General features: G+C 41.2%; 1 protein-coding gene across 1 annotated transcript; it reads right to left on the bottom strand.

Annotated features, from left to right (window-relative positions):
• Positions 1-164: 164 nt before the first annotated feature.
• LOC308333204 (guanylate-binding protein 1-like) lies at positions 165-12,874 on the bottom strand (the record flags this gene model as incomplete). Its single annotated transcript, XM_080789434.1, has 12 exons — positions 165-1,064; positions 3,154-3,303; positions 3,697-3,878; positions 4,709-4,811; positions 4,990-5,202; positions 5,575-5,852; positions 6,170-6,403; positions 6,529-6,713; positions 7,288-7,397; positions 7,868-7,995; positions 10,601-10,797; positions 12,780-12,874. The coding sequence occupies 12 exons, from the start codon at positions 12,872-12,874 to the stop codon at positions 165-167; spliced, it is 2,775 nt and encodes a 924-aa protein (XP_080645560.1).
• Between the last annotated feature and the right edge of the window lie 156 nt (positions 12,875-13,030).

The following is a 13,030-nucleotide window of genomic DNA, read 5'->3' as shown; positions in this document are numbered from 1 at the left end:
CCGCGTGCAGCTGGGGGTCCTTCCTTGACACGGAAAGGTTTGAAAACGAAACACTTAATGTGACCACAACACAATCATTATATTCTGCTAAACTAACATTCCCTCTCAATGATCATCATCATCATCATCATGGAACAATGCAGTTAGACATGATGTCATCATGTCTAACTGCATTGTTCCACAGTTACACTGATCTTCCCTGGTAACACCTTCAGAGGGAAAGTATCATTACTCCATGCCTTACAAGTGTAAATGAATGGAAAGAGTGTTTCAGTGAAAGTTTGCGTGAAGGTGTGAATGTGTGTGTCAGTATCAGGATCAGAGAATGACAGCTTTCCTTCATTCCGGTCCAGCTGGACTCTGATCCTCTGAGGTTTCTGCTTCAGTGAGAGATCAGTGGTCAACCACCCTGGTTCAGAGGATGCAGTGTATTTATCTTTAAACAACCCTATTCGCCAGTGGTTGCTAAAGTTACCACTGGATCCCTTCCTGTAGTAAGAGTCTGCTAACACACCCACATCCCAGTCTGCATTGTCTCCAACCTCGACATCCCAGATGTGAGTCCCAGAGTCAAAGCCCACGGAACCCACGACGATGGGCAGGTCAAACCTCCCTGGGTTGTCAGGAAGCTTCTTTTTCTTTCCATCTCTCACAGTGGTCAGATCATCAGACAGCGTGAATCCTGGATAGGCAGTGTTGGGGTCCAGAATGACGGGAGTGTAGGAGACGATGTCCTTCATCTTGTCCCAGACTCTGAAGGCCAGGTTGCCCAGGTGTTTGGCCACGTCTATCAGTGCTCCTGAGACCAGCTGTGGGTCCTGCAGTGTGAGCTTGACTCTTTCCATTGTGGTCTTGTAGTTCTGCATTAATGAGATGTGTTCAGCTCTCAGCTCCTTCTCTATGGCTTCGATGTTGTGTGAAAGGGTTAATATGTCTCTACTCAGACCCTCAATCTTCTCCGTCATCATCTGACTCTTCTGCTGCTCTTCCTCCCGCAGTGCAGTGATGCTGGCCTCCTCTTCCTCTTGTAGAAACTGATGAAGCTTCTTAAACTGTTCCTTAATCTGCAATGCAATGCAATGCAAAACATACACACACCACGAGAGGGCAGTAACAGACAGCTATAGCTTTTTGGCTTTGACTGATTGATTGACTGATTTAAATATGTATTAACAGTTTGCAGAATTACAGTACATTTCAAGCACAAACTCAATACAAAGACTGTTAACTGTGAGTGGACGACCCTATTAAGCATTACACTTTTACAAGTGGGTCCACCATGTTCAATTCATCAAAATATTTAGAGACGTACAAATAGACACTTCTATTATAGTCAAAGAACAGAACATGAATTCATCATAAAGGAGGTAAAAAGGGAAAATAAACATTATACAGTGAGGGGAAAAGGGGGGGGGGATTCAGATTATACGGGGGTCAGTTTCGAATTGCAGCCGTCCGTAGGTGCCCTTTGAGAGCGGTTTAGAAGCTAGGAGTCAAGGGATTCGCATGTCTTAATGACTGTTGGTAGGGCATTCCACATTATGGTGGGCCACCATAATGTAACTAGTTTAGTCCCTTGTTTGTGCCGAATCTGGGTTGTACATGGTTCGTTGCACCTCTGGTGTTGAGGGTGTGGACTTCGTTAACATTACGGAAGTATCTAGACAGGTACATGGGTATCTTGGTCTCAGTCACTCTTCCTATAGGTATAGGCTAACATAGCAAAATCCACAAAATGTATCCCGCATTTCTACTTTTTGCTGCATTAAAAATGAGCTGAAATATGGCACCTCTGCACTGCATTGAATTTGATGAACCTTTAATTTATACCCATAACGTCACAATGTGACACATTGTTAGCTTGTAGATTGGCTATTTACAAAGGACTCAGAAGTTAACTGTTTACTAAGAGGAATTACTTATTTGAAATATATATTTAAAAGAAAAATTATTAAATCTTAATTAAGTAACTGATTACTTGAATCACAAAACCAAACCTTAAATTATGTTTGTAACTCGAAAAAGGTATCTACTTTAAAAAAGTAACACTTTACCCCCAACACTTCATTTACTGTTCAGGAGTAACATTTATCAACCAACAATTAATAATGTTGACAAAGTCGTTGAATATAATTTTAGATATGCTTTTAATATAGGTATAGCATGTGCTTATCCATTGAATATATAGCAATAATCAACCCAAATTAAATTAATACAAGAAATAAGGAAATTAAAACAAAAATTGCCATCCTCAGTATGGTTAAAAAAATATATAATAATAATAATACAACAATCAGAAGAAACAAAAACATATTGCTACATGGGGGAACCAGAGCAGATTTCATTGACAGTGTCTCTGTAGACGTGTAGCAGTGTTGAGATCCATTTGCATTTTCGATGGATGTTGTTGCATCCTGTTGAGGAATCCAGTGTTTGTCTGCCCCAACATTCTAGCCTGGTCCAATTATTTCATTGCACGAGTACATTTCAATGCATGTTAACTCTGGCTCAACCAATAACATATACTGAGTACATTTCCATACATCTTAATCTGGTTACACAACTACAATTTTACAGATTACATTTAAAAAAAAAGATTACACTTAGTTTAAATCACTCCCATTCCCAGATGATTGATTGAACTCATGAGTCATGACTGATTTCACAACCTGTAACATTCAGGTACATTCCCATATAGACACTAGTAATAACATATTGTTACTTAATGCACCAGAGTTACATATCCAGGCTTCTAAAACATCTTGATTATCCCATGATAATTATTAATTAACACGTCTAGTCCGATGCGTCACAGCAGCAACAGTTGCATAAGGAGAAGACACTGGAGCAGCCATGGGCCAGTCTTTTCATTCAGGTGCTAGTACAAGAAACGACTGACATTTTGATCTTGTGATCTTCCTCAGAGTCATGAGTTGACCTGAACAACAAAGGCTTAAACTGTCCGAGCTGTTTTGATTGATTGATTGATTTCAATACAGACAATGTAGACTTGTCATCAGGGGTCCTCCATTTTCAATTAATCCGAGCCAGTGTCTATCCCTTCTGCAAATGTTGCCTATATGATGCAGTTCTCGTATTAATTTAGTTAATTTAATCACTATTTACTCTATAAGTTTCATAAAGCGGCCCTACCCCGGGGATGATCTGAAGGCCCCATTCCCACCACTTTCTTGTATTCTTCTGTTCAGCTGAGTTTTTCTTTGACTTGAGAGCCTCCATCTGTTTTTTCAGCCGAAGTTCCTCTTCTTTATTTGCAGCATTATCCGCTTGTTCCTTGCAAACCTGAAATAAAACAGACACATTAGACGACACTACAAGATATAAAAACACCTTCTACACTTGACACACAATATTAATTTCTGATCAATTCTTCAAGGTATACCTTGGTGTCGGACCAGACGACATGCAAAGCACAGCATTTCAGTTTAGTGTGTGTGTGTGTGTGTGTGTGTGTGTGTGTGTGTGTGTGTGTGTGTTATGTTTTAACAATTTAGGTATTTAGTAGACACTTTCAACACGACTTATAAAAAGCAAGGTAAATAATCCTATCCATACATGTGATTGCTCTGTACAGAAAGGTTTTTTAATGACTTTTCGATCCTTACGTATCTTCTTAAAAAGCTAAACGGATCCAAAAGAACAACAGGCCTTAACACCATTCATATCATCACTTACAGCCATCAGCTTATCATGCCTGTCGTCGGCAGCTTTCTGGTCTTTTTCCATCTTCCAATTGAGCTGTTTGATGAACTCCTCTTGGGTTTTCTTCTGCTGAGCCATGTCCACCTCTTGTGCCTTCTGTTTCACCAACGCAGCGCGTTTCTCTCTCTCTGCATTCTCCCTTTTTGCTTTCTCCGCTGTAGGAAAACAATAGAAAAACACTGTCACTGTAAGGGCCTGGTCACATGGGTTCGGTATGGAGCCGAGAACTGCTCTGAATAACAGTTCTTGAGAGTAGGATTTCAGTAGCGATGCAAAATAGTCTCACTAATGTCTATCTTAATCTGCTTGTATCCTAACTATCCTAACCTAAGGCCCGGTCTTTATAGTCTTGGTGACATCCACGGATACGTCACGCTGCCTTCCCGTGGTAACAGTCACCATCCTACAAAGTCGGGATTGTACCTCTATGTCTCATCAGCCCTGTGCTTCCTCAACCATAACCACAGAACTAACCCAAACTCCTACAGCTGGGCAATTAATTGAAACATCAGATTTTTAAGGGCATCTGGTTAACCTTTTTCATGTTGAATATCAAACCATGCAATAACTCCCATTTAATACTATAGCGCAGTCACATTTCAATTCAAGTGCCAAATCTGTATCCATATTTGATATTCCCCTTACTCACACGAGGGGTTTCACCAACTACTTGACTACTATAAACACTAGTCGAGTAAGTACACACTCTGCAGTCGTCAAACTAGTCGAGGATTTACTTTTAAATTATGATTTAAATTATTAATCATTGTTTTTATGAATCAGGGCAGTATGTGTACAGCAGATAATGCAGCTGGTCCCACAGTTCTCTTAATACAGCCACAGGTGACAAGTAACTGTCGTCAAACAATGATATACTGTAGTAGTCATACAGTATGTTCAGCTGTGTCGTCAGTGTGTTGGGGCGCTCAAACAGCAAACATGACTTTTTAAATCACACCCAGGTTTGACCCGTTTTATACTTTACCTTCTGCTTTCCGCTGTGCCTCAGAGAGGCCTTTATCTGCTGCCAGTATGGCCTTGCCGATGATCTCTTTCTTATTCAGGTATGACTTCAGCACCTCCTCAGCCTGGTCTCACACACACACACACACACACACACACACACACACACACACACACACACACACACACACACACACACACACACAAATGCACGCACGCACGCACACCTCATCAGTCATCAGTATGGTTTAATTAATCTAACATTCTCTTACTCGGACAGAAGTTGTCAGGAATCAGACTTACCATGATTCCTTTGCCTTCTGCAAGTCTGTATGTACCAGTCATCACCACCTGGTCCTGGCAGAACAACTTGTATCCTCCAGGGACTGAGTAGCAACCAGCTCCCACCTTGTTCTCCAGAGATTCAAAGACTCGTTTGATGATTTGTTCACATGCCTTCCTGGACTCGTTGATGTTCTTCTCACATTTCTGATTGTATTCCCCCTGAAGTGCCGTCTAAAAACACAGTGGTAACAATGAACACGGTTTACTGGGAATGGGGTGCACTGGTCGGGGACAACGCAGTCTTCCAAGTCTTTTTGCAGGATCACGCTCATACACAATCGCATGGGTTCCCATACTAAAACAATTCTAAAAGGTTTTTCAAAATAGTAAAAAATGGCAAATACGTTTAGGGATAAGGTGTAAGGGGTGGCACAAGATAGAGCCCTTTATCTTTACTGCAGTGCAGCCCATCATTAAATACAAGAGGGAGGGGCTAGCTCCCACAGTGAGAAGACAAAGAGACAGGAGGATTTTAAAAAGTGTTGGATAAAGTGACCGAAACACACAATATGAAAATAATCGATGATGATTCCGAACACATACCACAAGTTTCTTTTGATATTCTTGTTTGTCATCTCTGAAAGAACGTTTCATGAAGAGTGCCAGGGCCTCACTCTCACTGGACGCATGGATTGCAGACAGCTCCTCCAAGTTTTTGGTGGGGAAGCGTACTGACCCCATCCTCTGTACATAGAGGACCCGGGCCTGCTCAACAGCCTTGGCATTCTCAATCTCAGCCAGTGCCACCACAGCATTTTCCAGACAGGGAACCTCTCCACTACGGATGGCTTCCACGTATGTCTCTGCCAGCTGACCAAGCACTGTGGAAGACATTCCACACATTCAACAAGTGTATTACAACTAGTCATGATAGTTCAGAGATTGATGATGATGTTTTAGCTGGAGGCGACAAAAGTCAGATGTTGCTAAATCCAATATCACCTACAACAGCAAAACATGGGAGGCTGAAAGGTATAACAAATATAATCTTATACTGTCGTGAATCCACACAAAGGTACTTTTAAAAATGAAAAACAGAAATATAATATTTTGATGATATCACATATATTCTTCACAATAAATACTAAATGCCAGTCACCCAGTGTATGTAGTGTACATTTATTCAAATCCCACTTACTTCTGCCAGTGACATTTATGCCATCCTCGAGAAACTTGGTGTCAGACTTGGTGTAGATGTGTTCAGTGAACTTGTTGGCCTCTTCAACAAACTCTGGAAACAACTCAGCATCAGTCACTTCCTCCATCTGTTGCAATATCTTAGCCCTGCCCGGACTCTCAAACACAAAACATTTGCGAGGCAAAAAGAATTTACGAAGGCAGGCACGGGGTTCGTTGTACTGCGGATTCCCACCTTTGGCAAAATGAAACACAATACACACAGAACACAATATCTTTTAGTGTAAAGATCTTCTGATGCCTAGTTTAAATGATTGAAATCTCAATTATATTCAAATAATTTTCAGCAGATCATGAAACCTTGTATCTCCTTGATACTGTTTTCCAGGTACTCGTCTGCTGTACAGGGTTTGTTATCAATCTCCAGACGGAGTGAAAAATCTCGCACAGTCCACACAAACGAGGGAAGGTAACGTACAATCGTACGATCATCATCCTTCTCCTTGGACTTAATTTTGATGTTCTTTGTCAGTTCTGTCACATAGCTGTAAAGGGGTGGTGTTAAGGATGACAAAAGAAACTCACACAACACTGAGTTTGTAAACCATTTTACAGGAGGGTAGATTGAGCAGGGAAAGACATTTATTTAGTATTAAATACTGAATAAATGTTTAAGAGGAAAACTGTCCCTGAAACACGTTTGTAGCTTTGTAGTTTGTAGCCCCTCCCTCCCTCCTGGGGAGGGAGGGGCAGAGCAAGACTGAGGTTAGGGTTAGCGACTTACGTGGCCGGTTAAGACTAAGGTTAGGGTTAGTGACCTACATGGCCGGTTAAGACTGAGGTTAGGGTTAGTGACCTACGTGGCCGGTTAAGACTGAGGTTAGGGTTAGTGACCTACGTGGCCGGTTAAAACTGAGGGTTAGTGACCTACGTGGCCGGTTAAGACTGTGTTCTGTGCTACTGTAAGTGACAGTAGCACTTACAGTCTTGACTAGGGGGTCAAGGTGGTCAGTTTAAGGGGTCAATGACCCATGTTGACCCATTTTGGCGCTGAGCCTGAGGTCGTCATAGATATAATCTTGGCAAAGAGGGAATAATAGTGAATAATGTGAAGGATACTGAAGGTTCTCCATGGATTTATTATCAATGGTTCCCAAGGCGTTGTAAACCAGGGTGCTGCTGAGCAGAACTGCCATGGCAAAGATCCAGTTGTCATTCTTCGTATCTCCCTGAAACCACAATACATTGTGACCAGATTTGACTGAGACCCTACCGTCGTGGAACCTTTTTCCACCAGATGAGAAACTGAATTTATTTATATTTCATCCAAAATCAGTTAAAAGCACAGGCAGACTCATACTAGAGCATGTCTGAAATAAATATATGTATATATGTATATGTATATGTAAATATGAAAAAAATGTAATGTTAGAGTCCACAGAAGTGAACGTTTCAATTAGCTGTTTTCTGCAAGACATGACTCTATATAAGAGTCTCCAAAACCAGTGCGTCAAACTGAGCAACCAATATGTCAATAAAGCAAAGTTGTCCTCTCTTTCCTCTTGGCTATAAGCCAGTGCCATAGCTTTATGCAGCTATCAGAATAAGTATGGTGGGGATGATTGTCCAACTCCACTAACCCCCAGGTTCTGACGTAAATTATTAAATGCAACTTGATTTGAACAAAATGGCGTCTCACCTTCTCAACATCTCCTAGTCCCTCTGTGTCCAGCAGCACCAGAGTGTGGTCAGTCTTTATGGGGTGAGGTACACACCACATCCAGATGCCCTTCGTCTTGGATTGGACGGTGGATCCCAGAGGGAATCCTTGACGATGGAACATGGGACAATAATAAACCAAAATATAGCTGCAAGCAGCGATAAGACGGGAAATAAGAAAAATCACACCCGTGTGAACTTGAGCAGGCTGCTCAACAACACAGCTGGCTGTATAGTTATATTTATAGTGCTCAGTGTGACTAGCCTTTTTAGGTTGCTCAACAGAGCAGCGGTATTGCAGCGGTATTGCTAGCCTGGGCAGCATTCCATTTCGGGTTTATGATCCATTCGGGGCAGGTTGGTAACTTTCGTCATGTTGTAGTCAATGATTTGTAGTCATCTGGCAGGAAACCACAAGGTGGAATCAGTACTATATGAATGGGTACTTCTTATTCCGCCTTGTGGTTTCCTGCCTGATGACTACAAACATGTAGAGCTTTCCTCAGAGGTGGAAAGCCTGGTGACGCGAGCTTATGGTATATTGCAGCTGTTCGTACCCCAAACAGACCCCAAAACGACCCGCTTATTGTGTGTATTTTTCTTATTGCTGCATTCCTTATCGCTACTTGAAGCTACTGTATATTATAATTTTTTGTACACAACTGCTCAAAATGGCTGAAAATCTGAGGGCGGAGCTTACTGGTTAAAGTGACAAATGTGTTCCCCATGACTTAAGGCACATGGAAACAAGTACCATGGCTTTTGGCCAAACAAGGCATGAGTTATGCCTGTTAAAAGGTTTCATTTTCAAACAATTGCTATAGTGCCCCCTTTGGCCAATTGGAGTAAGACTGGTTTCAGAGCTATTTGGCGCTATTTGAAGAGGCTCGAGACATTCTTCTAATCTGGTAAGATCGTTCGTCTTTTATTTAATTTGATATCCCGCAAGGATCCTCGTTGGATTACTTTCGCTTCTGGGATGGTTTACGTTTCTTTTCGGTTTACTTTGCTTTGGAGGGACTTTTACGTTCGGGAGGGAGCATGTGGAGCAACAAACTTTGTTGGGAAACACTATACGGAACTACTCGAGACAATAAGCGTGTGCGTGCAAGACACGAACCTGCGTCTTGTAATCTGTATTATTAATATATTGATTCATTGCTTTGATGAGATAAAAGGGTACTAAACTTGAGCTTGGTTTCTGTCTGTATTTGCTGCTTGTTTATGTTATCTATAGGCTATTTCCTTACATTTCAACTTAAAGGGTGATCATTGACTGTCATATACGGTAAAATTGTGACTGCACAATTGTACTTGCGCAGCACTGCGCAGTAGAGCTGGTACTACGAAGCAGAAGCAGCACGAAGCATACAGACAGGATGTCTGTTCATTCACATATATTAAGACAGACAGACAGAGACGTAACCACCTTTTGTGTCACCAATCTTTCTTGTTAATAAACACACGTTCATATTGCTTTAAGAGGACTCCGTCCATCTTTTACATTGACAACCCATGATTTCAAATTAGCAATTGTTTTATTTACGGTAATATCTAACCGTTACAACCTCTCTACTATACTGTAAAGTTTCATGAACATGTGGCTCTGCATGTATGTATTAGGGGCAGAATCATTTTCATAAAACTGTTATTTTCATTGGCTCACAAAACCTTACATTTTTTTTTGTCGATATAAGTCCAAAGTTCACACGTAGACATTTTCGTGCATTTTGATCAAAGATCACGGGAGAAGATAGCTTTTAACTGGGTTTATTTTCATATCATTCTAAAGGTCAGAGGTCAAAAGTCAGAACATGAAAGTCGTTTGGCATGAGGGGACACATAATGTGTATCAAAGTTTCATTGCTGACGGTCAAATGATTCATGATCTATGCCTGTACAAAGTTTGCATTTTCAATTAAATGCTATAGCGCCACCCTTTGGCCAATGGTTGTGGGCTTTGCGTCATCACCGGTTGGTATAGCCCTCTACCATATTGCCAAGTTTTATGAAAACCGACTGCACGGTTAAGTCAGAACTGCTATCTTTGGCGGAAGGAGAATAAAGAAAAGAAAGAGAAGAATTAAACAGACAAATTCAATAAGGGACAAAATACCCTTAAGTCCCTTCAGGCTTGGCCCCTTAATTTAATGAAAAGTATTTCAACTAGACTATCCCTATAGAGAACCGAAGTCCTGACGTCACTCGCTCAACCCCTGGTTCGCGGAAGTAATTTATCTATGGAGAATAATATGGGGTCATCTTAAAATCATCTCATATAAGAACTGTGGTCCAAAAATAAGCAAACTGTCTAAGATCCTCCTATGGGGATTATAATACAAATAAAACACAGTTCTTATATGAGGCGATCTAAGATCCCCCTACGGGGATTATAATACAAATAAAACAGTTCTTATATGAGGTGATCTAAGGGATTATAATACAAAAACAACACAGTTCTTATATGAGGTCATCTAAGATCCCCCTATGGGGATTATAATACAAATTAAAAAGTACACAAACCCTGGGAACAGCACCCTCTGCCAATATTGACGTCAGACTTCGGTGCTCTATTGATACCGAATCTTAAAGAGAAATACCAAATTGATGTCCAAGAAAAGATAGCTTTTATCTAGTGATAATGATCTGAAGTAGGATTTTCTATTTTGTGGACTTTGGAACACGTCATACTGTGAGTAATGAAAATGCTCACCTTTGTTTGCCCCAGCCAGCCTGTTCATCAGGTAGGACTTTCCGGTTCGGTACATGCCCACAACTGACACTACAACCACTTTCTGCTCGATCTGCTGTAAAATCTCCAGGCCACTGGGAACCAGACGGAGACTCCCTTTATTGTCACTCTCTATCAGACATACTGGCTCCTTCATGCGGCGGGCTGCCATGACACTGCTATAGTGGAGAAAACACAAACAACACAGAGAGACATGAGGACAATATGTACAATGCTGTATACCTACATAAATGATTATTGTATTTGTAATGCCCAAGTCTAGTATAGGCAATACCGGTTTCCAACTTGCCGACGGACAGGAATGAAAGTTTAGACGTGTGCTCAAGAACTTTGCTATGTTTCATCAGTTTCAAGTGAAATGGGCCCCCACCCTTGGTCCTCACTAATAATCATGGTGAATGGTGAATATTTTTCTACTCGGTCTGTGTTTCATAGGAGGGCTGTGGGCAGTTTTCCGTCTTCCAGTGACATCATCGATGGGGAATACAAGCTAATAGAAGAATAGTCCTGAAAAGTTGCAATGCGAAAATGGAAGCAATCGTTCTCACGATAATGAAAATCTAAATATGTTTGTAAAAGAATCTTGTTTAAAAAAAAATCTACCTCATGATGATGTCACTGGAAGACGGTTTCTAAACTGCCCACAGCCGTCCTACAGTATGAGACACAGACTGAGTAGAAATACACTATTCCAAAGAAGACTAGAATGAAATAAAGAAAATGTGCTCTCGAATACCCCACACGTACAGTATCTGAGCGCCTCGTACACCGCACCCCTCCAAACACTATATCTATAGTGTAAGTATTTTAATTCACCACCAGGTCTTACCTACTGTGACTGAGACGTGTTGAGAGTTTGAGACCCAGGAGCCTTTTAGGTTCTTCAAGTGGGGAGTTGGATATAAGGCTTCATATAAATACTGTACGGTACACATACATACATATGTCATCAGTGGGTGTGTTGCAGACTTTCCTGGATTCCTTCGTGACCAATCAAATTATGACTTTTCATTGTGAAGTGCGGAGTGCAACAATTCAGTTTGACTGACCACATGGTTTCATAGAAATCATCCACACACATTTCTTGTAAAGAGCGACAGGTATTTCAGTTTCAGTTTGACGAGATCAATCTGTCTTTGTGTGGAAAGGGCAGTCATAAAACACAATTCATCTTGAGCAACACCTCCCATCCCGGCGCTCCACTATGGCAGGACGTTGAGTAACTGTAACATGGTTAATACCCGAAGGTCATGAATGTATCTTAAATCTTATCAAATTAATTGAAGCTAATTTAAGTATATTAGCATGTTTGCCCCTCAAAGGCCCTTAAAACAAGGCTCCAGACCTTCCAAAACAAACTGGTCAGGCTCCTACTTGGCCTCACCCCCCGAACCCACTTCACCCCTGCCCACTTTGACAGGCTGGGATGGCTTAGGGTCGACGACAGAGTACAGCATCTTGCAATGGGTCTGGTCCACAAGATTCGATACACCACCAAGATACCCGCATGTACCTGTCTAAATACTTCCTTAATGTAAACAAAGTCCACACCCACAACACCAGAGGGAGTGCAACAAACCATGTACAACCCAGATTCGGCACAAACAAGGGACTAAATTATTTTCGCTCCTATGCCACCAAAATGTGGAACGCCCTACCAACAGTCATTAAGACATGTGAATCCCTTGACTCCTTTCCCTTTCTGCTTCCTACATGATGAATTCCTGTTCTGTTCTTTAACTACATAGAAGTGTCTATTTGTATGTCTCTAAATGTTTTGATGAATTGAACAATGTGGACCCTGTTGTAAACAAGTGTAATGCTTAATTGGGTCGTCCACTCACAGTTAACAGTCTCTGTATTGAGTTTGTGCTTAAAATGTACTGTAATTCTACAAACTGTTAATAAATATTTCAATCAATCAATCAATCAATCAATCAATCAATCAATCAATCAATCAATGCCACTAGTGTGTCATATCCCTAATTTGTATGGCATGGTGTAGTACAGTTGAGTTTGGGTTTGCACCCCAGCCTAGTGACAGGAAATATGCTGAGCTGTGTATTGGACGGTTATTCTCTTGAAACCACATGGTTTCATGGAAATCATCCACGCACATTTCTTATCTCTAACAACTAACAGTTGTGTAAAGAGCTGCGACAGGTATTTCAGTTTCAGTTTGACGAGATCAAACTGTCCTTGTGTGGAAAGGGCAGTAACACGGGGACACGGCATGTTAACGGCTGATACAAACAATAATTAAGTCACTGAGTCCCGACTTACTTCTTCTATTGGTTGAATGCTCAGTTTTCTGTAATGTTGATGTTTCTCCTCTCTCTCTACAATTTACACTGAATCACAGTCTAATTTATCATGTCTCTTAGTTTAGTG

The sequence above is a fragment of the Protomyctophum bolini genome, assembly GCF_963924005.1.
Source record: "Protomyctophum bolini genome assembly, chromosome: 2".
NCBI lineage: Eukaryota > Metazoa > Chordata > Actinopteri > Myctophiformes > Myctophidae > Protomyctophum > Protomyctophum bolini.
This window is presented reverse-complemented; position numbering and strand designations above follow the sequence as displayed.